Source organism: Sus scrofa, chromosome 12, assembly GCF_054392235.1.
Source record: "Sus scrofa isolate SSC_HxYL_T2T_F1_AM1 chromosome 12, Sscrofa_HxYL_maternal_Yorkshire_Landrace_v2.0, whole genome shotgun sequence".
Classification (NCBI taxonomy): Eukaryota; Metazoa; Chordata; class Mammalia; order Artiodactyla; family Suidae; genus Sus; species Sus scrofa.
Window position 1 is genome coordinate 52149452 of NC_139394.1, and position 23752 is coordinate 52173203.

The 23752-nt window shown below is 56.6% G+C and overlaps 3 protein-coding genes across 13 annotated transcripts in view; all 3 read right to left on the reverse strand.

Moving 5' to 3' along the window:
• SLC43A2 (solute carrier family 43 member 2) overlaps positions 1-1759 on the reverse strand; it is a 43431-nt gene extending 41672 nt beyond the window's left edge. For 3 of the 9 annotated variants that reach the window (XM_084985526.1, XM_084985523.1, XM_003358191.5), the window contains exons 1-2: positions 1222-1293; positions 606-827 (exon numbers count right to left, since the gene is read on the reverse strand). Coding sequence is in view for 5 of the 9 variants with exons in the window: in XM_084985523.1 (XP_084841649.1) it covers positions 606-765 (160 nt within the window). In the remaining 4 variants the exon portion in view is untranslated. Of the gene's footprint in view, positions 1-605; positions 828-1221; positions 1294-1671 lie in introns of those variants that run through there. The other 6 variants (XM_084985525.1, XM_021067565.2, XM_021067567.2 and 3 more) reach the window with 3 other exon arrangements.
• Positions 1760-6529: 4770 nt separating this feature from the next.
• Positions 6530-18992, reverse strand: SCARF1 (scavenger receptor class F member 1). Of its 2 annotated transcripts, none has more exons than XM_084985496.1 (11): positions 18626-18992; positions 18239-18300; positions 17838-17939; positions 16493-17018; positions 14625-14843; positions 14112-14240; positions 13100-13203; positions 12519-12639; positions 10833-10957; positions 10603-10746; positions 6530-7005 (listed from the first exon to the last, which is right to left on the reverse strand). In XM_084985496.1, the coding sequence occupies exons 1-11, from the start codon at positions 18841-18843 to the stop codon at positions 6968-6970; spliced, it is 1788 nt and encodes a 595-aa protein (XP_084841622.1). In that variant the 5' UTR covers positions 18844-18992; the 3' UTR covers positions 6530-6967. The 2 variants fall into 2 exon arrangements, with proteins under 2 accessions (XP_084841622.1, XP_003358240.4); XM_003358192.5 differs by lacking the exon at positions 6530-7005 and adding an exon at positions 7798-9725 and having other exon boundaries at positions 18626-18751.
• Positions 18993-19146: 154 nt separating this feature from the next.
• RILP (Rab interacting lysosomal protein) lies at positions 19147-23038 on the reverse strand. Of its 2 annotated transcripts, none has more exons than XM_084985645.1 (8): positions 22763-23038; positions 22595-22688; positions 22409-22512; positions 22072-22317; positions 21718-21863; positions 21086-21208; positions 20038-20127; positions 19147-19809 (listed from the first exon to the last, which is right to left on the reverse strand). In XM_084985645.1, exons 1-8 carry the CDS (start codon positions 22988-22990, stop codon positions 19665-19667), a joined length of 1176 nt encoding a protein of 391 aa, XP_084841771.1. In that variant the 5' UTR covers positions 22991-23038; the 3' UTR covers positions 19147-19664. The 2 variants fall into 2 exon arrangements, with proteins under 2 accessions (XP_084841771.1, XP_013845455.1); XM_013990001.3 differs by having other exon boundaries at positions 22409-22515.
• Positions 23039-23752: the final 714 nt, after the last annotated feature.

Here is a 23752-nt window from a genome sequence, read left to right on the forward strand (position 1 = left end):
TCCCCCCCCACGGAGGGAGAAGGCCACTGAGACGTTCTCACAGCCTGTGGGAGGAAATGTCCTTTGGAAAATCGTAAAGCAGCAAAAATAGACAAGAAATTGTATCTGACAAGCCCTTAAGAGACTCCATAATGGCCCGACTGAAAAACATCTAGATTCTAGATGAACCTTCCCTGGGGTGGAGGCCAAGCCACTTCCTCTCTCTTGCTGCACCCCAGCCACTGAGTCAGGAGTTCCTCTTTCTTACAGTCCGAGAGCAACATGTTTACTGCAAGGCCAGCGGTGTGCCAGGCCCTGGGAGGAGAGGAGCCTCGTCATGTTCTCAGGTGATGGAAAGAACACCCTGGACTCGGGGATTCTGGAACTATCACAGGCCCCAGCTGTGTGGCCTCAGGCAAGCCTGAGCCTGAGTTCCTTCAAAAAGGGATAGCGCTATCTATGTACCCAGCAGTGCTGAGTTAGGATCAAATGGGCCTTTTGCGAACTAGGAGGTGCTGCGCAGTGAGGTGGTCTCGCTGGCTAGATCTACACCGCCAATCCGCCGTCACCCGAAGCCCCCACTCCGGGACCCACCGCGAGCCCGCGAGCCCGTGCGCCCGTCTTACCTGGCTCAGAACACAGGTAGGAGTAAAAGCCCTCCGACTTGAGCATGATCAGCAGCGAACCCCAGCCCAGGAGGACTGCCGAGAAGAGGAGGTTTTCCAACACGGCGGTGCAGGCCATCCACCAGCGGCGCCGATGGGCTGTGGCCAGGGTGGGCGCCATGGCTCGGCGCGGCGGCCCGGCTGCGGCTCGGGCTCGGGCTCGGGCTCCGGCTCTGCAGGCACCTGCGCAGAGATTTAGCCGTCAGCGCTCGGCTCGGCCGACCAGAGGCTGCCAACCCGGGCCGCTGCCGCAGCGCGCGGAGCTTGTCACCCCTCTGCGCCCAGGAGGCAAGAGCGCGCAGCGAATGAAACCCCAGCCCTGTCCCCCTGGTGTCCTCTGGGCCACCCTCTCCGCCGCTGGCTTTTCCGCCGGCCCGCAGTTCCGGGAGACCTGCTCGGACCAAGCAGGGAGATTTCCTCCGCGGCTCAATCGGAGGGAAACTGAGGCATGGAAACTAGAAGGGACTAACGTCTGCTTAGGGACATGGAATTGGCCCTGGCTCCCATCAGGATTGACACAGGTTGGGGGCTGACAGGGGAGGCAGTTAGAGGTCCGAATACTTGGGAAAGGGCATACCTGCGGGCTGCCACTCCCTGGGACCCTCACCGGCGCCCGCCCGCACAGGAGACCCTTTCCCAGACCCTGCTCCCTTAACCACAAAATCCGCGCACACAGCTCCGAAACGGCCCGCCCACGGCCCGCTCATTGGCCTGTCGGCACAGGAACTGCATTGCCATTGGCTGTTGTCTAGGTCGCTAGGCGCTGCGGCCACGCGAACCCCGCATGGGAGAGGCGAAGCCGGTTCAAACCGGCGGCGCGAGCCACCCGCGCGACCCCTGGCCTGGGCCGTTTCCTTGGCAATTAGTTCGTTCTAAGGAAGTGGGATCCCATCTCTCCATCCCCCTGCTCCCGTCTCGATTCGTCATCTCTTTCCTGCTGGCTCCTCATCCATTCAGTGTCTCTCCTTTCATATGCACACGTCTTCTCCCTACCCCCTTACTCTTGAGCCTTCTACCCGCCAGCTACCTCGCCCGGAGCCCAGGTCCCCAGAATCCAGCTCACCCAGCTCACCCAGCTCCTACTGGTGTGTATCGGGCCCGGCCGGCGCCTTTTCTGCCCCCCTTTTATTCCAGCCCTTTTATTCTGACCCTAAGATGAAAACACTGCCGCGCGCTGATTGGCTGAGTGGGGCTGGAAACAGGCGTTAACCAATCAGCACCCACCCGCCCGCCCCGCCGCGAGCAGAAGCCGGTTCCGGCCGGACTAGGAGACAAACAAGAGAGCTGGGGGCGGGGGGGTGCCGGGGGGCAGCGTCGGCCCGAGTTTTTGCTCGGCTGCCTTAGAGAGTAGTCACCGCCCGTCCGGGAACCCCCAACGCCATTGCCTCATCGCCCCTCCAGAGGCTCACCCCGAAGCTCTGTCTCTCGATTGGGTCCCCTGCTCCGCGTTTCGGCGCCCCCGGACTTCCCCAGTTGCACGCTGGTCCCCCTCGCGCACTACTTTGGGCTCCAGCATTCAGCCTGGCTCCCGCGCTCTGCTCTGCTCTGGCCGGCTGCGTCGTCCCCAGTTTCCCCGCTGCCTTGGGCACCACGCGGATGCTCTGGCTCCACTTCGGTCCTTCCACTCTCGCCATCTCCACTGCCTCCTTCCCATGCACCGCTGCTTTCCTAGCTGCTTTGGGCTTTGTGTCCTGATTTTTTGCTTTCTTGCTGCCGGCAACTCCCATCTAGGTTCTGTCTGCACATCCCACATCCCCGGACATCTGTGCAAGCATGGAGTGACTCTCTCCTAATTCACCGACCCCCCTTATGGGTGCCATCTGCCCGATCCCTCAGGGATCCCCAAGTGGGAGTTGGGGGCTTGTCTGCCTCCTAAGTTACTATTTCCTCAGGTACCCCATCCAGACTCTGACCACTCCCCCCACCACCCCATTTTTCGTTCTCCTTGGTCCCCTCGGGGGCTCCCACCAGAACAGTCATCTTGGTGCTCCCTGCCCGAGTTGCCCACTCCATTCCCACTGCCCTGCGCCACCTCCATCCCCTTACGCCCTGTTCCCTGACATCTTCAGGTTAGGGCCCTTTCTGCAGGGTTTCGGGGTGGGCAATGCCAAGCTGCCAACACAAGTCAGGACTCTGGGAGAGCACGTAGGGTCGGGAGGGTTCCAGGTTCCCGGTCTGATCAGAGACCTGGACATGCCCGAGGAACAGCCAGGGCAAGAGAGGGGGAGCCTGGGCTCTGGAGGTTCAGCTGCATTTGGAGGTTCTCCCCCATTTCAGGCACTGGCCCGACCTCCGTGGGCCGTTGGTGTCCCCGATTCGGCTCTTAGATTCATATTTGGGTTCTCAGATTCGGGTCTTCTTGGCAAGCTCCGGGAGCCTGGCTTATCACACCAGGGCTGTGGCAGCCCCAGCAGCATCCTGCTTCACATCCCCGAGACCGAGGGCGCCCCCTGCTGCCCTGAACCTACCGCTGGCAACCTTGCTCAAAGCACACCTGGCATTGTGGGCTTGGGGGTTCCTGGTTAGTCAACTATCCTGTTACGACACCCTGAAGAGCTGCATCGCCTCAGAGGGTTGCAGCTGTCACTTGACAGACTTCAGTCTTCCCCTCCCTCCATCCTAGAGCCACCTGCTTGAGGGCTGTCTCCAGGCAGTTGTTCCATACACATTTCTATAACATTTCAAACACCTCTCTAAAATAGTTCACTTCCCCCCTCCGTGGCAAACTGTTCCTCCCATTCTTTTACAGATAATGGCACCACTACCCTCTGAACTTGGATACCGTGAACCATCCCGTCAGCATCCCGGTACCTGCTGTTATTCTCCCTCTCCTTCCCCCCACAATCCCTGTCTCCTAAGTGGTTCTCTAATTTGCCCATGTCTGTCCCTAGCACTGCATCTGCTGTTCCTCCAGCCTCCAATCTCAGCCACTCAAATCCATCTCTCCACCCCACTCCATCTCAGTGAATGATGGGAAATGCAAAGCTAACCTTGGTAAATCAGCCCTCTGCTAAAATCCTTCAGAAACTTTTTTTCCCCCCCAGGGCTGCACCGCAGCATATGCAAGTTCCCAGGCCAGGGGTCCAAATGGAGCTATATCAGCCGGCCTACACCACAGCCACGCCAGATCCAAGCCACATCTGCAACCTACACCACAGCTCACAGCAATGCTGGATCCTTAACCCACTGAGCGAGGCCAGGGAGCGAACCTGTGTCCTCATGGATGCTAGTGTGATTCATTGCCACTGAGCCACAATGGGAACTCCCCAGAAGCTCTTTACCATTTATCCTGCTGGATAAAGTTCAAGTTCTCCAACCTGACCCACACAGGCTCCTCCCCCTCTCTGGTCGATCAGCCTGCTCCTAGATGCTCCAATCACACGGAATTGCTTGTCCTTTCTGCGGGCAGTGTTCTCTCACCTCTGGCTCTCAAACATAGTGTGTTCTGGAACAGCACCTCCTCCAGGAAGCCTTCCCTAACCACTCCCATCAATAGTCTCCATTGTCTTTGTCCACTGATTGCTTTGTTTTGTAATTATCTGTTCATCTGTTTGTCTCTCCCTTTTCCCACTGACTGTGAACTCTTTGGGGACATGCTCTTATCTTAGGCAGCTCTGTATATCCAGCCAGCCCTTGATAAAGAAGCAAGCACAAAGCAGATGCACAGGGAGTTTGCGGAATGAACACATGAATGAATGAAAAGAGGACAAAGGATTCAAAGCTGGGAGAATGATGTAATACAATAATAATGACCTCCTAGGAGTTCCCTTGTGGCCCAGTGGGTTAAGGACTCACCACTGTCACGGCAGAGGCTCAGGTTGTTGCGTGGGTTTGATCCTTGACTGGGTCGAGGAACTTCCAGATGCTGTGGGCTTAGCCAAAAAAATGACCCTCTATTGAGAACTAAAAATTTACTGGGTGCTTTGCATACTTTGTGTCTTTTTTTTTTTTTTCTTTTTTTGTCTTTTGTCTTTTTAGGGCTGCACCCATGGCATATGGAGTTTCCTAACCTAGGCGTCAAATCGGAGCTGCTAAAATCCTTCAGAAGGAAGGATTTTAGCCACAGCAAGCCAGATCCGAGCCACATCTGCAACCTATACCACAGCTCACAGCAACGCTGGATCCTTAACCCACTGAGCAAGGCCAGGGATTGAACCTGCGTCCTCATGGATGCTAGTCAGATTTGTTTCTGCTGAGCCATGACGGGAACTCCTATTTTGTGTCATTTAATCTCCATAATAACCTTGGGAGACAGCTACATCCCCATTTTCCTGATGAAAAAACAGGTTTTAAGTAACATTTCCAAAGTCACAACACAAGTATGTCAGAACAGAGATGTGAATCCAGGTCTAATTTGCATGAAATTCTAGGTTTCGGGTTGTTTTTTTCCTCCCCTGGTCTTTTTGTCTGGAATGTAAAAGGCGCCACACCAGCACTGCTGGTACATCATAAAGAAATAAACCATTATGTATCAAATAAGCTACATGGATATATATATACATACATATATATATACACACACACACAGGGAATATAGCCAATATTTTAGAATAACTATAAATGGAGCATAACCTTTAAAAATTGTAAATCACTGTATTGTACACTTGTAACTTATATAATATAGTACATCAACTATAGTTCGGTTTAAAAAATCATAAATAGGGAGTTCCTGTTGTGGCTCAGCAGAAACAAACCTGATTGGCATCCATGAGGATGTGGGTTTGATCTCTGGCCTCGCTCAGTGGGTTAAGGACCCAGCATTGCTGGAAGCTGTGGTGTAGGTCGCAGACGTGGCTTGGATCCCATGTTGCTGTGGCTGTGGCATAGGCTGGCAGCTGTAGCTGTGATTCCTCGCCCCTAGCCTGGGAAACTCCATGTGCCACACCTGTGGCCCTAAAAAGCAAAAAAGGAAAAAGAAAAATATAAATAAACAAAGCCACTAAAGTACTGGAAGAAAATGTAGATTATTTCACTGATTTTAAGGTGCAGAAGACTTTTCCATTTTTATATTAAGCATGAAATTAAACCCTGAAGTCAAAAAGAAAAAGACATGTCTAAATGATTTTTGGGGGCAGGGGAGGGGGTTGCCCACGGCATGTGGAAGTTCTCAGGCTAGGGACTGACCCCATGCCATAGCAGCAGCCTGAACCCCTACAGTGACAACACCGGATCTTTAACCTGATGCATCACAGGGAACTCCTAAGACTTGTCTAAATTTAATTTTTAAATTCTATAGAGAAAAAGAAGAAAAGAAACTATAAGCAGAACTAAAAGACCAATCACAGGAGTTTCCACTGTGGCACAGTGGGTTAAAGATCTGGCATTGCCACAGTTGTGGTGTTGGATCTGGTGTTGCCACAGCTGTGGTGCTATGGCTCCTGACCCAGGAACTTCCATATGCCACAGATGGGGCCAAAAAAAAAAAAAGAAAAAAAGAAAAGACCACAGATGAGGCAAAGAATTCATATCCTTGATATAAAGGTCTTTATAAATCAATGAGAAAAAGATGAACAACTCAGCTGAAAATTGGGGAAAGAGTAACCAAATCATCTATAGGTAAAATACAAATAACTGCTAAAGATATGAAGAGAAGTTCAGTCTCAGGAGTTCCCGTTGTGCCTCAGCGGTTACGAACCTGACTAGTATCCATGAGAATGTGGGTTCAATCCACGGCCTTGCTCAGTGGGTTAAGGATCCGGTGTTGCCGTGAGCTGTGGTATAGGTTGCAGACGCAGCTCAGATCCCGCGTGGCTGTGGCTGTGGTGTAGGTTGGCAGCTGCAGCTCTGATTCAACCCCTAGCCTGGGAACCTCCATATGCCACAGGTGCAGCCCTAAAAAAGGCAAAATAAATAAGTAAATAAATAAAAAAATAAAGAGCTCAGTCTGAGAATAATCATGGTATACAGATTCTTTTCAGATTCTTTTCCCATTATAGGTTGGTACAAGATTCGGAATACCGTTCCCACTGCTGTCCAGTAGGTCCTTATTGTTCGTCTATTTTATATACAGGGATGTATCTGTGAGTCTCATCCTCCTAGCTTCGCCTTCCCCTCCCTTTCGCCTTTGCTAACTGTACGTTTGCTTTCCATGTCTGGGAATCTGTTTCTGGTTTGTGAATAAGTTCATTTGTACTATTTTTAGATTCCATGTATAGAAGACATCATATTTGTCTTTGTTCCACTTACATCGCTCAGTCTGATGATCTCGAGGTCCATCCATGTCCCTGCAAATGGCAGTATTTCATGCTTTTTGTGGCTGAGTAATATTCCATGGTCTATATCTACCCCATCATCTTTATCCATCATCCTTCTGTTCATCAACACTAAGGTGGCGTCCGTATCCTGGCTATGGTAAATACGGCTGCAATGAACATTGGAGGAATACCATTTTTGAGGGTTAAAAAGACACAAAAACCTTTTTATCGGTACCAAGAGTTTAACTTTTTAAGAAGCTTTAACAGGTTATTCCTTTCGTTATTTTTATTGTGCTAAAATAATGCGATACCATTTTAACCTATCAGATTAGATGAGGGGGAAATAGATACCAAGATAATTTATGAGAACACTAAGCCATTCAACTTTTTTGGAGGGCCGTTTGGAGTAAATAGGCCAGTGTTTAATGTTCTTACCCAATAACCCAACGATTCCACTTCTAGGAATCTCTTCTCCAGAAAAACTAGCACTAGCGCCAGAAGTGTTGAGCACGCTGTACACGGCATCATTTATTGTATCAAAACAATTAAAAACAACCCACATCCCCATAGACAGGGGATGGTTTGCATAACCTATTTCCATATAATGGAACCCCATGTAGCTTTTTTTTTTTAAATAAAAAGAGGTAGCTTTATATTGACTGACTCAAAAGATAGCCAAGAAATACTAAGTAAAAAACAAACCGCCGAAAGGTATGCTCTTTTGTTTTCACTTGCACAGAAAAAACATCTGAAAGGAAGAATCTAAACTGTTCCTGAGATGCTCTGTCCACTGGGACCGAGGGGCTTGCTCTTTATTTCCTGACTGGGTGATACAGGTATGGGAGGAAAGAATTTAGAACTAGACCAACAGGCAGTCCCTGAAATTACGTCTGGCTCCTCCCTCAGCCCCCAGAATCCTCCAAGGAGAAGGGACTTCTCATTTTTACTTCAGACATGTCTGTAATGTTAGTACATTTTATTTTTAACAAAGAACATTGCTTATTATAATTTAAATAATTCAACCGAGTGAGAAAAGTGAAAAGAATGTTCACTGTAGACAATCTGCAAATTATGCAAAAATTTGAGAAGATAAATACCTGCCACAATCTCATCTCCTAGAGAAAAACCCCATTTGATGCTTCTCCCTCAGATCTTTTTTATGCGCATTCCAGCTTTTTAATTAATCTATTTACTGTCGTTCAAGGGCTGCACCTGAGGCATATGGAGGTTCCCAGGCTAGGGGTTGAATCGGAGCTGTAGCCTCCAGCCTATACCACAGCCACAGCCACGCAGGATCTGAGCTGCATCTGCGACCTACACCACAACTCACAGCAACACCAGATCCTTAACCCACAGAGCGAGGCCAGGGATCCAACCTGCGTCCCCATGGCTGTGCCACGACAGGAACTTCACACACACATCTTTTTTTTTTTTTTTTTTTTAAAAAAAAAAAAGAGTATATAAAGCAATCACAAAATATACACAAAATGGAAGAGTTCTAAATATGTATTCTGAGGCACAAAGGGATGAAATTCGTGAAGGCAAACTTCCTTTTTACCCTTAACAGTACAGCATGAATACGTTCCCACGTTAAACAGCCTTCCACAACCTGATTTACTGTAGCTGTTTAGGAATCTTTCATAAAGAAGGGTTCTTTAACCCCTCTTTACCATCAAACATTGAGGTTGTTTCCCACTTCAGAAAATTATTTTGCACATGAAGGAAAGAATAGCCTTTGGGGACAGAGTCCAGGACAACAGAGAAAAAGTCCCTGCAGCCATCTCTTTCCCCTTCCTGACAGCATCCTGTGGGGTCTCTGCCCAGGCCTCCCAGACCACTCCCTGAGCACTGCCAGGGCCCAGAGCCAGCTGGCCTGCAGCTCTGACATGTCCCTGAGCAGGGCAGAGGCTCCGGCATGTCTTTCCTGGTCCCGGGATCTTTTTCCAGCACAAAACACAATCTGATCCAGGGGCAGGTCGGACGCCCGGCCCCGTCCACAGTCTTCCCACTGCCGAAATGCAGGGTCCTCAGGGCTCCGGTGGCCCAGAGATGGGTGCGACATTCTCATACTGGGGCTCCTCCCGGCTTCCCTCGTCTGCCGGCTTCTGGGGACCCTGGTCTAGGCGGCCACTCTCAGGGGCCAGCTCCTGGCCCCTCCCTGAGCTCTCGATGCCATCCCCCAGCCCCCCGGCCACTTCCTCTGGCCCAGTCCCTGCAGATGCCGAGGCCCTGGTCACCTCCTCATTTGGGGCTGAGCCCGAGCTCGGACTGGCAGAGCCAGAGGCCAGCCCAGTGCTGCCCTTATTCCGACTCAGGGCCCTGCGTGGAGGCTTAGGAATGGCGCTCTTGACCCTGGGCTCTGCCTGGCCTTTCTGGAAGCTACCAAAACGGCGGAGGACAGACCGGACAGGACCCTCAGATCCCCGGGGTGTCCCTGCCAGCATGTAGATTGTGGTCACAGACCCTGCGCTTTGCTGGACACTGCCCTCGATGGCTTCCACACGCTCAGCCACCGTCCGGCCACCAAGCGGGAGCCGGTGGCGGCCAATGGCTGAATCCCTGGAGCCAAGAGCACCAGGCGGGGCCCCGTCCGTTTCCGTTTGCTCTGGGCCTGTGGCCTCTTCGGGCTCCTGGCTTTCGGGACCTAGTTGGCCCCCCCGGGAGAGCCTCTTAGGCTTTCGGAGCGGGCTGGAGAGCTCCCCGGAGCTTCGGCGACTCTGCGGTGCAAACTTGGTCCCTTCAGCAAAGGAGACCGAGGGCCGCTTGGCCCGAGCTAGGCTGGACGTGCGCGGGATGGCGAAGGGCGTGGAGGCATCCTCGGGGGGAGGGAAGGCACCTCCGGCCAGGCCGGCCTCGGGTGACTCCGCTTGGGCCACAGGGACCATCCCTGGCAGAGGAGACAGAAGAGGTTGGCCAATGCTGGGCCGGCCCCCCCAATCCATCCTGTTTACCCAGCTTGGCATCTTCTGGGAGGCCCCGACTCAGGACAAGGGAGAGGGCGAGGATCAGAGAGGCAGGGGAAGGGCCTGCCCAGGCAGACGACACTGCTTCTGCCCTCTTTTCTCAGCCCTGCTTCACACGAACGCCACACTTTAACCTGCTAACACTTTCAGCCGTGTCCCTGTTGCCACTGTTCCTTCTTCCTGAAACGTCATGCCCCCCTCTGCCTGTCAGTGGGCTCACGCCTCCTGATTCCACGAGGCTGGACACCAGCATCGCTGACATCTTCCCTGACCCCAATCACCCCTGGCGTCCCTGGATTATGAGCCCCTACTCATATGTCCCCCCCAAAGCATGGGTCCCTCTGTCCGTTCGTGCCCACCAGCCTCTCAGCTTGCCGGGGACAGGAATCTAGCTTGTTCGTTACTTCGTCCTACAGCCAGGAACAGTGACTGGCACAGAATGGGTGCCCAACACATTCGCGGAAGGAATTAAGAAGAGGTTGAGGGAGTTTCCGTCGTGGTGCAGTGGTTAACGAATCCGACTAGGAACCATGAGGTTGTGGGTTCGATCCCTGGCCTTGCTCCGTGGGTTAAAGATCCGGTGTTGCCGTGAGCTGTGGTGTAGGTCACAGACGCAGATCCAATCCTGCATTACTGTGGCTCTGGCGAAGGCCAGCACCTACAGCTCCGATTCGACCTCTAGCCTGGGAACCTCCATATGCCGCAGGAAGCAGCCCCAGAAAAGGCAGGAAAAAAAAAAAAAAAAAAAAGAAGAAGAGGTTCAGGGCTGCTCAGGGGCCAAGTGGGCTATGTGGGAGTTACCTTCTTGGGGTGGCACGCAGTAGGCAGGACCCTCCTCCTCACCAGACTCGGGATCCGAAGAGAAGGAGTCGTCGGAGACCCAGCCCGCAGAAGGCGGCTCTATGAAGCTGTGGTTGAACGGGATCTCCGGATCGTGGTGCGAGACTGCGGGGTGGGGGGTGGGGGGTGGGCTCCAGGTCACGCGCCGAGCCCGAGGGGAAGCCTGGTCCCGAACCCCAGCTCCCGCTTACCTGTCACCCAGGGAAGCTTGTGGCTGCTGAGGGACGCGCAGGGCAGGGCAGAGCCCAGGCTGGAAGTCAGTGCCCCCCAGACCTGCAGCTTCATCCTGGACATAGCAGTTCCGTCTCCCGCTGGCCTGAGGGCATGAGAGAGGGGTCAGTGCAGGAGACCCCTGGCTGGGACAGGGTGTGGTCCAGGGTCGGGGGAGAAAAGGGCCAGGACCATCCTGGTCCTGGGATTAGTGTGACAGAGTGACTACCTCAGGAGCTCTCTGTGACTACAGAGCAAAAGCCAAACCGCTGACCCTGAGATTGAGGGCTGTCGCAGCGGGCAGCGTGGCTCCAGAGTCATGAGGCAGCACACTGGCTCTGCCTTCATCTCTCTGCGCCTCAGTTTCCTCACCTGTAAAATGGGGACGACGACTCCTATCTATCAGAGTTTCTTTTCAGGACCCAGCACAGGACCAAGCCCTTGGTGGGGCTGCCCAAAAATGCGTCGAGGAGTGATTAGCACCCTGGCTGAGCCTCTGCTCACCTTTTTGGAAGTGGCACTACCTCTAGGAAGCTGACCCTTGTCCCCAACCTCAAGCCAAGAGTGACTGCTTTGCTCACAACCATTCCTCGGACAGCCTTTGCACAGCGCCTGGGCCTCCTGTGAGGAGGTTCTATGCCCCAGGGGAGGGGCTGCTGGGTCTGCCCATCTGAGGACACCCACAGCCAGAGGGGGCCATGCTCAAGGGCTAGTGCGTGAACCAGTAAGAGAGCACCGGACAGAGTCCGGAAAAGGGGGCATGAGCTCCGTGTGCACCAGCAGCTGGCTGGGTCACCTGTGTCCTCCTGGGCATTGAGAACCAAACCCTCCTGCCCCTACACGTCCTGTTCCAAACCTCTATGCTGCTGTGAGTCTCCAAGGAACCAAGAAGTGTGACGAGGAGCTCCTGTTGTGGCTCAGCAGCGTAGGAACCTGACTAGGATCCATGAGGATCTGGGATCCCTGGCCTCGCTCAGTGGGTTAAGGATCTGGTGTTGCCATGAGCTGTGGCTTGCAGGCATGGCTCAGATCAGGCATTGCTGTGGCTGTGGTGTAGGTCGCAGGCGTGGCTTAGATTCTGTGTTGCTGTGGCTGTGGTGTAGGCTGGCAGCTGCAGCTCCGAATGGAGCCCTGGCCTGGGAACTTCCATATACCATGGATGCAGCCCTAAAAAAAAAAAAAAAAAAAAAAAAAAAATTGAATTAAATTAAAAAGAAGAGGCGTGAAGAGATTGTGTAAAGGAACAAAACTGTGCGAGTCCCTTTCCTGCAGGCCCCAATCCCTCCCCGCCTCCTCTTTTCTCAGAAAGCCACATTCTCTGCTAACCCCTGCTCAGGATTTCTGGTGCTCTCCCTTCTGGGGGTTCGAGGCCTGGTCTCTTCCCCTCCCTGCCCAGAGCTGTCCTGCTGCTTCTGCCTTCTGTCAGCCCGGTGCCCAGGGTCCCCTGCTCCTGCGTGACTCTGAATCTCTCCCATTGAAGGCTTCTGAGGAAGGCAGGCAGCTGACCTGAGGTCTCCAGACCATGGCCACTAGCAACCGCCTCATCACCTCTGACCAACGTGTGTGACAAGGCCAGCCCTTCTCCATCCCTGAAAGGAACCAGATGCCACTTTGCTTCCATGGGTGCCTGAGCTATGGGCGTCAGAAGGAGACAGGCCAGTGTTCACCTGTCCTTGGGGTCCAACCGGGCAGCCCAGCAGCAGCAGGCACAGCAGGCGACGGCCAGGAGGAGCAGCAGCAGAGGCACAAGGATGCCCGCGATGAGGGCGGCATCCTGGCCGCGAGATCCTGGAGAGAACAGGGGTGGTCAAAGAGCCAAGCCTTCCAACCTCCCACCATTAGGTCTCATCTCTAGCTCTGAACTGCCTACTCCGCAGAACCTTCCACCTGTGAGAGAGGCAGACTGCTCAGCCTGGAGGCCCCCTCCTCCAGGCAGCCTCCCTGCTGGTCTGCCTCCTCCTGATGATCCGTGGCCTGTTCCTCAAACTCTTGCCCCCAATTCTCAGGCTCGATGCACATCCTAGGGTCCAGCCCTGCTGGCCCATTCTCTGGGTGCCAGCCTGGTTTCTCGGGGACAGGGGTTCTGCCACATCTTCAGGGGCTCCCGAAGCACCCACACAGATTTCAGGTAAGGAGAACATCTCTGCAGTGGGCACGGCCTCCCTGGCAAGTGATGAGGCCCTGGAGCCCATGTACAGGGCCCATCTTTCCCTGGTTACTGCAGGCTCTACCCTCCTCTCCACCTTACCCAGCTGGCAGGCCCCAGAGACAGGGTGGCAGGTTCCCTCTGGACATTCACAGGGAAGAGAGCAGTTGTTTCCATGGAAGCCAGATGGGCACGAAATGTTGCAGCTTTGGGGTGAGAAAGAGACAGGCAGAAGGCTGGGTGAGAGGGCATGGAGCTGGATGGGGCGCAGGGGAAGAGAGATGTCTGGGCATCTGAGCTGTCTGGGAAGCGCAGACGTCCCTGGATGAGGCCCATGCAGACCCCTCTGACCTCTGAGCCACATTCGAGCACCCCTGGCAGTGTTTGCTAGAACCCCTTGGCCCCTAAGCCCATCTTCCAGGGAGACCACCTGGGTCTACCTCAAGAGCCTCATCCCCGGCCCATGCAGCACCAATGTGAAATAAGCAAGATGCCAGTGGAATCCAGAGAAACTTCCTCAGGGTCTGGAGGTCTGAGCCAGGCCCAGGCCTGCCCCTAACTCTCTGGGCCTCGGTCCTTTCCTCTATAAAGTGAAGTCTCTTCCAGTTAATACAACCCCCTGCCCTCCAGGTGCGAAAATCTGACACTGGAGACAGTGACATGGATTATGTCGAGGTCAGCGACATTGTTGCCCTCAGGAAACAACCTTGGGGTTTGGAGCCCTTCCCCTAAATAACTTCTGGATGGGGAGCCAGGCCTTTCGTTTGTTTGTTTGTTTGTTTGTTTTCTTTTTTGGCTGCCCCCTGGCATGTGGAGTTCCCAGGTCAGGGATGATCAGATCCCAGCCACTGCTGCTGCGGCAATGCTGGATCCTTAACCCCCGGTGCCAGGCCGGGGATCCAATCTGTGTCCCAGCGCTCTCAAGAAGCCACAGTGGGAACTCCAGAGAAGCCAGGCCTTTTAGATTAAGCATCAGAAGAAGCAAACCCCACAACAGGAGGAGTAACTTCTCAGTTATGAGGGTGCTGGTGGTATCTGGGAGGTGGGGAAGCCCAGGCAGGGAGGTTTAGGAAGCAGGCTCCATAGAAACCTGACCCAGGGCCCCAGTCCTCACCTGGGCCCCCAGTAGCCGGTGTTGCAGACACACTCCCCAGTCACAGCATCACAGGCCCCCTGGACACAGGTGGGGCAGGTAGAGCCACAGTCCTCCCCAAAGGTGCCAGTTGGGCAGGGGTCTTCGCACCTGAGGTGAGGCAAGACTCGAAATGGGTGGCAGGGCAGACCTGGCTCCCACGGGTCGCCCTGCCAATCTTTCCCCACACCTCCTGATTCAGAGACCCAGTTGTCTACACCTGAGCAGTGAAGCTCAGGTGCTAACAAACAGGGCCTTGATCCTGAGGCCAAACCCAACAGGTGACAGACTACAGATCCCTGGAGGGAGAGGAGGGCAGGAGGTCTGAGTCGGGGGAGCTGGAGGAGAACTCTGCCCAGGGCCCCATCAGCACCCACCTCCCCACCTCGGCCCCTCACACAGGGCCGTGTGAATGTGTGTGCTGAAGGAGGGGGCAGCTGGGGTGAGGATCCGGGAGGAAGGTGTACCCCACCCCAAGCAGGCCAGCCCCCTCACCTGAGCCCCAGCCGGCCAGGGTCACAGCTCTGACAGTGCCCGGTGTCTGGCTGACAGGCCTCCCCAAGCCGACAGTGGGGGCACTGCTGCCTGCAGCTCTCACCAAAGGTACCAGGAGGGCAGGGCTGGTGGCACTGAGTCCCATTCCAGCCGGGCTCGCAGGACTCACACCTGCCTGTGTCTGCAGAGCACGGCTCATTCTGCTTGCAGTGGCCACAGCTGGGAAGAGAGGAATTCAGGAGGTGCACAGGGAGGCCGAGGAATGAGGCGACCCCCCCGGGCCTCCAGGGCCACGGGAGGGCAACCCGGTCCCAGCTGGGTCACTCAGGCAGGTTTGAGCCTCAGTTTCCCCATGTCGTACATCAAATCGGCTGGACACACTATCTCTGCCGGCTCTAGTAGGATCCCAGCCCTCTCCTGACCCTGCATTCTGAGACCCACCCTCCCCTGGGACTCAGGGTCTCCAGGAGCTCCCAGCCCAGCCGGGGCAGCCAAGTTACCGCCCCAACCCCTGCCTCCCTTCCGCCCAGTGTTGCCCTCCTCCCCTTTACCCCTTCCGCCCTTCTACCCAGGCCATCTCGGAGCTCAAGCATGAACAGGCCTCAGTAGTTTATCCTCTATTCAATTTATGTAAAATGCATAAAATATCTGCTTTCACCACTATAATTTTTTTCATTTTATTGAGTTATAATTGACATACAGCATTGTATAGTCTTTTGTTTTTTGGTTTTTTTTTTTGCTTTTTAGGGCCGAATCCACAGCATATGGAGGTTCCCAGGCTAGGGGTCAAATCAGAGCTACAGCTGCTGGCCTACACCACAGCCACAACAATGCCAGATCCTTAACCTACTGAGCAAGGCCAGGGATCGAACCTGCCCCCTCATGGTTCCTGGTCAGATTCATTTCCTCTGTGCCACAACAGGAACTCCCAGGATCTATTCTTTTTTTTTTTTTTTTTTTTTTTTTGTCTTTTTGTCTTTTAGGGCCGCAGTCATGGCATATGGAGGTTCCCAGACTAGGAGTCAAATCAGAGCTATAGCTGCCAGCCTACACCACAGGCACAGCAATGCAGGATCTGAGCCAAGTCTGTGACTTACACCACAGCTCACGGCAACACCGGCTCCTTAACCCACTGAGCGAGGCCAGGGACGGAACCCTTGTCCTCATGGATGCTAGTCGGGTTCACTAACCGCTGAGCCACAATGGAAACTTCCAGGATCTACTCTTTTAGCAACTTGACCAATCAGGTTTATGTCATTTTAATTTCTCATTGGTCCTTAACAGCTATTGTCATTTCTCCCTCTAGAGACTTAATGGTCTGGGATCATATGCTTGGATGGAACTCATTAGTAGGGGAAGGAATGGAGTTCATAAAATCGATTTAGCAGATCCCGACCAGCATTGGAAGAGAGAGAATAGAAAACGTTTCAAGATATATGTGTGTGTTGTCTGGTTAAGCCTTTATTCATGTAACACACACACATATCCCATCACATATGTATATGACCGGATGTAAAAGATTTTTTACTGAGTTGAACTGGTCAAAGTTTGAAAGCCACCCAATCCTTTGCCACAAGATTCATTCTTTATCTGTTTCTAAGTATGGCTTGCTAGCATAGTAGTTTTTGTGCTCGTAGTAGTAGTTTCTGTTTAATAGTTATTGGATGAAAGTAGTGGGCGAGGCGGGACGCAGGGGCGTCGAGGGTCTCTCTGTCCCCTTTCACCGGATCCTTGCCTGTTTCTGCTCACCCGTCTCCCTGTTCTCCTGGCCCATCCCCTCTCGCTCTCATTCTCTCTCCCTCCCTCCTTCGCGTGCCCTCCTGCCTCCCTTCTCTCCCGCATCCCCCCTCACCAGGCGCCCGGCTCACCTGTCGCGGCACTGCGGCCCGTAGCGGCCAGGGGCGCAGGGCAGCTCGCAGCGCGCTCCGCGGAAGCCGGGCGGGCAGATGCACTGGCCGGAGGCGGCGCTGCAGCGGCCGCGCACGCACTCGCACGGTTGCCGGCACTCAGGGCCCCACCAGCCCGGCCGGCAGGCGCAGCGGCCCGACTCCTGTGCGCACGGCGAGCCGTGGCAGGGGCAGCGGAAGCTGCAGCGGCGGCCCCACCAGCCGGGCTCGCATAGGCAGGAACCGGTGGCCGGATCGCAGCGCGCGGCCGCCGGGTTGCACTGGCACGGGCGGCGGCACGTGGACGACCACCAGCCGGGTTCGCAGTGACACGCGCCTGTCTCGGGGTCGCAACGCCCGTGCGGGCCGCAGGCGCACGGGAACTCGCAGCGGCTGCCCCAGCGGTCGGGTTGGCAGCGGCACACGCCCGTGGCTGGCTCGCACTGGCCGTGCGGGTGGCAGGTGCAGGTCTCCCGGCAGTCGGGGCCCCAGTACTGGCCAGGGCAGCCTGCGGGGGGGCGGGGGGGCGGAAGAGGGGTTAGTGGGCTCAGGGCCAGGGACGGATCCCCGCTCTGCGCCCCCTTCCACGAGGAAGAGGGGGCGCTGGGCCCGCCCTCCAAGAGCCGGGGACAGCCTATCCTCCTGGGGCACAGCTCACTTCCTGCCCCAGACTCTAACTACAAAAATTCCTAGCAGTGGCCCAGCCTCCCACTTCCACATTCCAGAACACACTTAAGGATCACGAGTGGGAAAGGGCCTTTGGCCCAGAGTCACATAGAAGTGGTGGGCCTTCATCCTGCCCCTCCTCCCTCTCATGGGGCCCCCACTGTATCTACCCGGATACGGCCCATTAGGGTGGCAGGAGCCACAACCCCCCCCCCCCCCCCCCCCCCCCCGTTTCTCCTCTCAACCCTGACTCCTAGGCTGCCTGCTGGCTATCCTGCCTGCCGGCCGCTTTCCCAAGCCCCTCTTTCTGCCAGAGAGGGCACACGGTCCAGCCACCCTCCACACAGGCATGTAGTGTATGCCAGGGAGAATACATCCATTTTGCAGTTAATGGGAATCCCCAGCATCTTTTCTGAGAAGTTGAAAGGGAAGATGAAAAACTGAAGCTGTGGGAGAGCTTTGTGGATATGGGTAAAAATCAAATGACTCAAGGCCTCTTCCAAGACGGCGTCACTTCCTGTCTCTGGACCTCAGTTTCCTCGGGGAAGCTTGGAGGGATTCTGGCCCTGCTGTTCTAGGATCACATTCCCACCTGCTTCACCTCCCCTCTCCCCCAGTCCTGCCCAGCAACTTCATCCTTCAGGAGAGACTCAGGACTCACGGGAGTTGCACTGGGCCCCGAAGAATCCAGGTTTGCATCGACAGAGGCCTGGTTTCACACATACCTCGTCTTGCCCGCAGGCATCCAGCCCCTCGCAGATGGCTGAAAAACACCCCACCCAAGTTGGAAGGACAGGGCTGCGAGAGACCAGGGGACACTCTGCCCTTCTCACTGGCTCTCGGTGCCCTGCCCCCCTCAAGAGCTGACTCCTTGGCTGGCGGGGGGCGGTGGGCCGCAGGCGGCGGTGGGGGGAGTTGTCACAGGCCAGTCCCTAGGTCTAGGGCTCAGGAGGGCAAATAGACCCCAGGAGGACAGGAAGGAGGGTCACTTGCTATTTCCTCCCTTCTCCTTGGGTGGGGGTGGGAGTAGGGGTGGGGGTGGGTCCATTCCTGGCTACTCACGGATGGTGCATTCTTGATCTTTCTGCCTCCAGCCTGGGCAGCACTGGAGCTCAGCAGAGGGGCTGTGGGGCAGAGAGGGGTCAGCAGCGGGGGGGAGGGGGGGAACAGCCTGGCTCCAGGGTGGGTCACTGCCTCTGGCTGAGATATGGGAGGTGTTGCCTCAGCCCCATCAGGCAAGCCTGGCCAAGAGTCACAGCCCCAGTGTCCCCAATCCCTGTCCCTGGACTTTCTGCCATCTGCCCTGACTATCTGCCCCCCTCCAGGCTGTCCCTGAACCCCTTGTGGTTTAGCCCCATGATGTCTTTCCTCACGTCCTCCTCCCCCCCAAAGCTTCAACACCAGTTCAGCCCTCCCCGCCCCCCCACATCCGACCGCCACAAGACCCACCTGCTGGCCACGCAGACGTGCAGCCCATTGGGGTCCAGCTCAGACCCCCGGGTCCCCCAGGTCCAGAGCAGCAGCAGAGGGAACAACAGCCTCGGCCCCATGGCAGCCGGTGCAGCTGGAGGGTTCAGCCCAGTCTGGCCCCCACAGCTCCCAACCCCCTCCCTGCTTCCTCCCAAGGCTTTTCCTGAGGAAACCAGGCCGGAGGGGCGGGCTGCCATGAGGCACCTCCCTGAGAGGCTGGGCAGGCACAGAGAGGACCAGACGCCCAGCACTGAAAGGAAGGCCAACGGCGAGGGCTGAGTCGGGGCTTCGGGGGCTGCTTTCAGTCTGGAGGGGGCAGGAAGACGGGGCTGTAAGTCTCAGTATTGGTGACAGGCAAGGGGGTGCGCCATGGATGTTCCTGGTCACATTCCCCAAGGGAAGCCCGAGCCGGGAGAAGCTTCCCCACTCGGTGACAACCGAGGGGAACTTCCGGGAAGAGCTGAGCAGGGGCAGGCCACGGACAGACAGACGTGGAGCAGTTTCTGGGTATCAAGGGCAGTTGCTTTATTATAATTAGCTTAGGCCATCCGTACCAACCCCCGGGAGGGAGGAAGTCAGCTCTCCATTTCATGGAGGGGGAAACTCTCGGAGAAGAAGCACTTTCATGTGGCCCCGAGGCTGGGCCCAGAGATATAAGAAGGAAGGTAGGCTGAACTCCCCGGCACGCCCTGGCTCAGGCCGGGATTAGAAAAGAGCTTTGGGGAGTTCCCTTGTGACTCAGAGGGTTAAGGATTGGGCATAGTCACTGCAGTGGCTCCAGTCTCTGCGGTGGCGCAGCTTTGATCCCTGGCCCGGGAACTTCCATGTGTCATGGGTGCAACCCCCACCCCCCCAAAAAAAGAGATAGAGAAAAGACAGCAGCGAGCTTGGGGGGGAAGGAGGGCACCCTGGCCTCATGCGAGGGCACACATTCACCCACAGACAGACTCCAAAGTCAGGTCTCTTGGGCAACTGATGCCCCAGTGGAAGATACTCATCAAGAGCAGAGCAGGGCCGGTCAGGAGCTGGGGGCTGTCAGGCTGCCTACAGGGTCCAAATGGGGTGGTGCTGTGGCCTCCTCTCCTGCTCGCAGCTCTCTGGGAGCTGCACTGCTGGCGTCAGCTTCAGGGGCTTCTGCTTCACCCCGATACCACAGGCCAAAGCTAGGGGGAGAGCCGAGAGGTCAAGGATGGGGCTGAAGGCAGGGGGTGCTAGAAAAAGGGGACTCAAGTGGAAGAAAAGGGAGCATGAGGCGGGGGGAGGTCAAGGGGCCACCGGGGGAGCAGGAGGGGACAGGCATGCTCAGAGTCCAGGCCAAGCGGGGTGAGCACCAGCGGAGCAGAAAAGGTGGTGCCCCCCCGCCCCCCGCCCGTCCTCTTCCCCCAACATACAAACTCCGTATTCTGGACTCAGGGGGTGGAGGTGGTGGGTGGTCTCCCTTGTCGCTGGAGAGCAGGAGCCAGGAGCCATCCTCATCGTCACTGACGCCGAGGAGAGAGGAGATGGGAAGGTCATTAATCAGGGCCCTGAGGGACCACAGGAGTCGGAGTCCACTCTGTTCAGCCTCCTGTGCAGCCCCCAGGAGCAGGCAGGGGAGGGACAGAGTGACTTCAGGGCCCCCAAGGCTGGAGAGAAGAAGCTGGGGAGGTGGAGGACATCCTGAGGCTTTCTTTTTTTTTTTGTCTTTTTTTTTTGCCATTTCTTGGGCCACTCCCGCGGCATATGGAGGTTCCCAGGCTAGGGGTCGAATCGGAGCTGCAGCCACCGGCCTACGCCAGAGCCACAGCAACGCAGGATCCGAGCCCCGTCTGCAACCTACACCACAGCTCACGGCAACGCCGGATCGTTAACCCACTGAGCAAGGGCAGGGACCGAACCTGCAACCTCATGGTTCCTAGTCGGATTCGTTAACCACTGCGCCACAACGGGAACTCCTCTTTTTTTTTTTTTTTTTTTGGCCACACCCATGACACGTGGAAATTTCCAGGCTAGGGACTGAACCCGCACCACAGCAGCGACCTGAGCCCCTGCAGTGACAATACTGGTTCCTTAACCTGCTGAGCCACACAGGAGCTCCGAAGGCTTTCCTTTTCGAGCCTGACACACAGCAGGCTTCTGGCAAGTTGGCAGCTACAGCCTCATCCCTCTGAGAAAAAACGTGCAGCCAAGACAAGAAACCAAAAACTGTGGCGAAGCTGTTAGCAGGTTTCTTCAGCAGGAGGTGCGAGGAGCAGGCAGGTGGGAGCAGTGAGATCCAGAGAGAAGGGTGGTGGGCTCAGATGGTAGGCTCATGGGTAACCAGACCAGGTTAGCAGGTTCCAGAAGGGACTAGGCTAGGTGACAGGCTCCAGCAGTGACAGGATTGGGGTGACAGGTACAGTCTGAGACAGCAGCCTCAGAAGGTGGCCAGGCTCGGTGGGAATGGAGGCAGAGACTTACCTGCTCTCTGCTTCCTCTGGGGTCCCTAACATCTTGGCCTTGATCTTCTTCCGTTGCTTCTTGACAGCCACCTTCATGGCTTCAAGCAGAAGCCCTGGGATCCGGTGGTCTGTGAGCAGCTCCCTACTCAGGGGGAGGGGCAGAGAAAAAGTGGTGGGGATGCCGAAAGTAGGTTCCGTCCCAAGCACCCGTGCCCGCTGTTCTCCCTTCTGGGGACACTCTGCCTTGCTAACCCCGCAGACCTTAGCCTAGGTGTCACCCTTCCTAGGAGCAGTTCCTTCACGCTGCTGTAGCTGCTCTGACCCTCTGCACTGGCCCTCCCGTCCGTGCATGAAGTTCCCGGAGGGCAGGAGCTGTGTGATTTCTGTCCTCCAGGGCCCGCACAGTGCCCTGCACACGACCCCGTGGATACAGCAATGACCCAAAGAATGAGGCAAGTGGGAGCTCCCTGTGGCAGTGGGTTAAGGATCCGGCCGTTGTCACTGCAGTGGCCTGGGTCGCTGCTGTGGCGCGGGTTGATCCCTGGCCCGGGTACTTACACATCCTGAGGGTGTGGCCAAAAAACAAAAAAAGGCAGATCAGGAGCGGGTGTGAGTGGTGTCCCAGCCTCCAGCCCCGTCCAGCGCCCTTACCGCTGGAAGTAGGCCAACTCCTCCTTCAGCAGAAACACGTTGGCTTTGAGCTCATTCCGCTCCTGAAGGATCTGCTCAACCTCCGCTCGACTGAAGCTGCACTGCCCCACCTTGGGGGGGCGCCCTGGCTGCGGCGGGGCGTCCGTCTGCGGAAAGACAGGTGTGGGGGCGCCGCGGCTGGAGCTGATGTGCCCCCCGCGACCCGCTGGGAGACTTGAGAGGCCAGGGCACTCCAAGGGATGCCAGACCAGTGCTCTGGCTCGTACCGCCTTCCAATTTCCCGGTGGCCCGGCTACGCAGCACAGCAAACCTTTCCCGAGCGCCCACGAGTCCCTGACCACCTATGGCACTCACCGGGTTCTCAGGGGTCCCCTGGGTTCCGGCGTCGGGGGCCCCCCGCTCGGGCTCTTGACCCTGCTCACCCACGGGACCTCCGGCCTGGCCCCGCGCCCGCTCTGGAGGCGGCCCCACGGCCGCTTCGCGCTGCAGCTCTCGCTCGCTCTCGCGGTCCCGCGCGGCGCGCAGCTGGGTTTCCACGGCGGCCAGCTTGTGCCGCAACTCCGCATTCACCAGCAGGAGGCGCTGCAGCTGCTCCTGCAACTGTGGGCGGAGCAAAGGCGGTGGCTGGTGGGCGGGGCGACGGGGGCCGGGAGAGCCCCGCCTCCCGTAGTCGGCCCCGCCCCGCCCTCACCGCCTCGGTCTCCTGGCTGCGCTGCAGCAAGTCACGGTTGTGAGCTCGGAGTTCGTCTCTCTGGCGGTCGGTCACCTCCTTGAGCTGCCGCAGCAGAGCGCGCTCTTCTGAGGAAGGGGCGTTCTTAGGTGTGGCCCTCAGCGGAGCCGCCCCGCCGTGCCCCGATCCCGGCGCGTCCGTACTCACCCTGTGGCCCAGAGCGCAACTCTATACGGAGGCGCTCGTTCTCCTCCCGCAGCCGCCGCAGCTCCAGTTCGGCCTGCTGCGCCGATACCTGCAGCTGGGGGAGGCCAGGCTCTCAGGGTCAGGCCCCGCCGACCCCTCGGGTGGCGAGGGGAGCTGGCCGTGACTCACCGAGTCTGGGGCGGGCCCGACGGCCGCCTTTTCCAGAAGCTCCAGCGCCCTCACCACGAGCGGCACGAGCCCGGCCGCAGCCTCCGGCCCGAAGCGGCGCGCCAGCTCCTTCAGCTCAGTGCCCAGGGCCCCCGCTAGGTGGTACACGAGCTCCGCGGCCGTCCCGGACCCCGCGTCCACCCGAGGCCCCCAGTCGTGCGCCCCAGGAGCCACCCTCCTGGGCTCCATGTCTCCCAAGGCGACTGGGGCTGCGACACCCTCCCCACGCCCCCAACTAGGGCAGGAAAAAAACAAAGTCCCGGCCCAGGAAGCAGTTTAGGGCAGTAGAGGGCGGAGTAGAAGTGACAAGGGAGGAGCAACTAAGGGAAAAGGCCTGGCAAGGGAGTCTCTGTGCCCTGGGCCCAGTCCTGTTCAAGCCCCCAAGGTCACAGGAAGCAGGACAGCCAACTTCCAGCCAGGCGGCCTGGAGCTGAGGCTCAGGGCTCTAAGTGGTCACTTTTGTCAAGCCCTCCCCGCAGTGCCCAAGCCAGGCTCCACCCCTGTGTCTGGAGTCACTGGGCCTGACTTGGCCGCCAGCTCAACAGGAGGAGGTGAGAGGTAGGAGGGTTGTCACTGCCTCAGCAGTGCCAGCCAACTGTCCAGCCCCGTGCCTGTTTCCAAGATGGACTGAGAGTGACGCAAAGCCTTAAGGGGCTAGGCTGGATACCACAGTGGCAGAGGACAAGCCAGGAGCTTATACACTCAAAACAGCAGCAACTGCTCAAGAGATGTTGAAAAGGGGTGAGGGTTTGCAAGTATTTTGAAGGGACATCGGCCTGTGTGGTCATGGTGGCAACAGTGTGACGGTCCAAGTCCCCTTTAGTTCTGAGTCTAGAGGATACTTACCCCCACAGCTCCCTGAACAGCGGGCCTCAAGAACCAGTCCCACGCCCTGCTGTCAACAAGTCCTGCCTATTATCCCTACATCCAGAATTTGAGCTCAGGGTAAAA

What these genes read in the sequence shown, in the direction of transcription:
- SCARF1 (XM_003358192.5), bottom strand. Translation starts at nt 18,726, where the DNA reads ATGGGGCCGAGGCTGTTGTTCCCTCTGCTGCTGCTCTGGACCTGGGGG. An exon ending in CTCTGGGGCCTGCCAGCTGG is followed by an intron (nt 12,640 to 13,099) that starts GTAAGGTGGAGA and finishes TGTTCTCTCCAG; the next exon opens with GATCTCGCGGCCAGGATGCC. An exon ending in CGGTTGGACCCCAAGGACAG is followed by an intron (nt 10,958 to 12,518) that starts GTGAACACTGGC and finishes TCATGCCCTCAG; the next exon opens with GCCAGCGGGAGACGGAACTG.
- RILP (XM_013990001.3), bottom strand. Translation starts at nt 22,990, where the DNA reads ATGGAGCCCAGGAGGGTGGCTCCTGGGGCGCACGACTGGGGGCCTCGG. An exon ending in TCGGGCCCGCCCCAGACTCG is followed by an intron (nt 22,689 to 22,762) that starts GTGAGTCACGGC and finishes GGCCTCCCCCAG; the next exon opens with CTGCAGGTATCGGCGCAGCA. An exon ending in AGGGGACCCCTGAGAACCCG is followed by an intron (nt 21,864 to 22,071) that starts GTGAGTGCCATA and finishes GTCTTTCCGCAG; the next exon opens with ACGGACGCCCCGCCGCAGCC.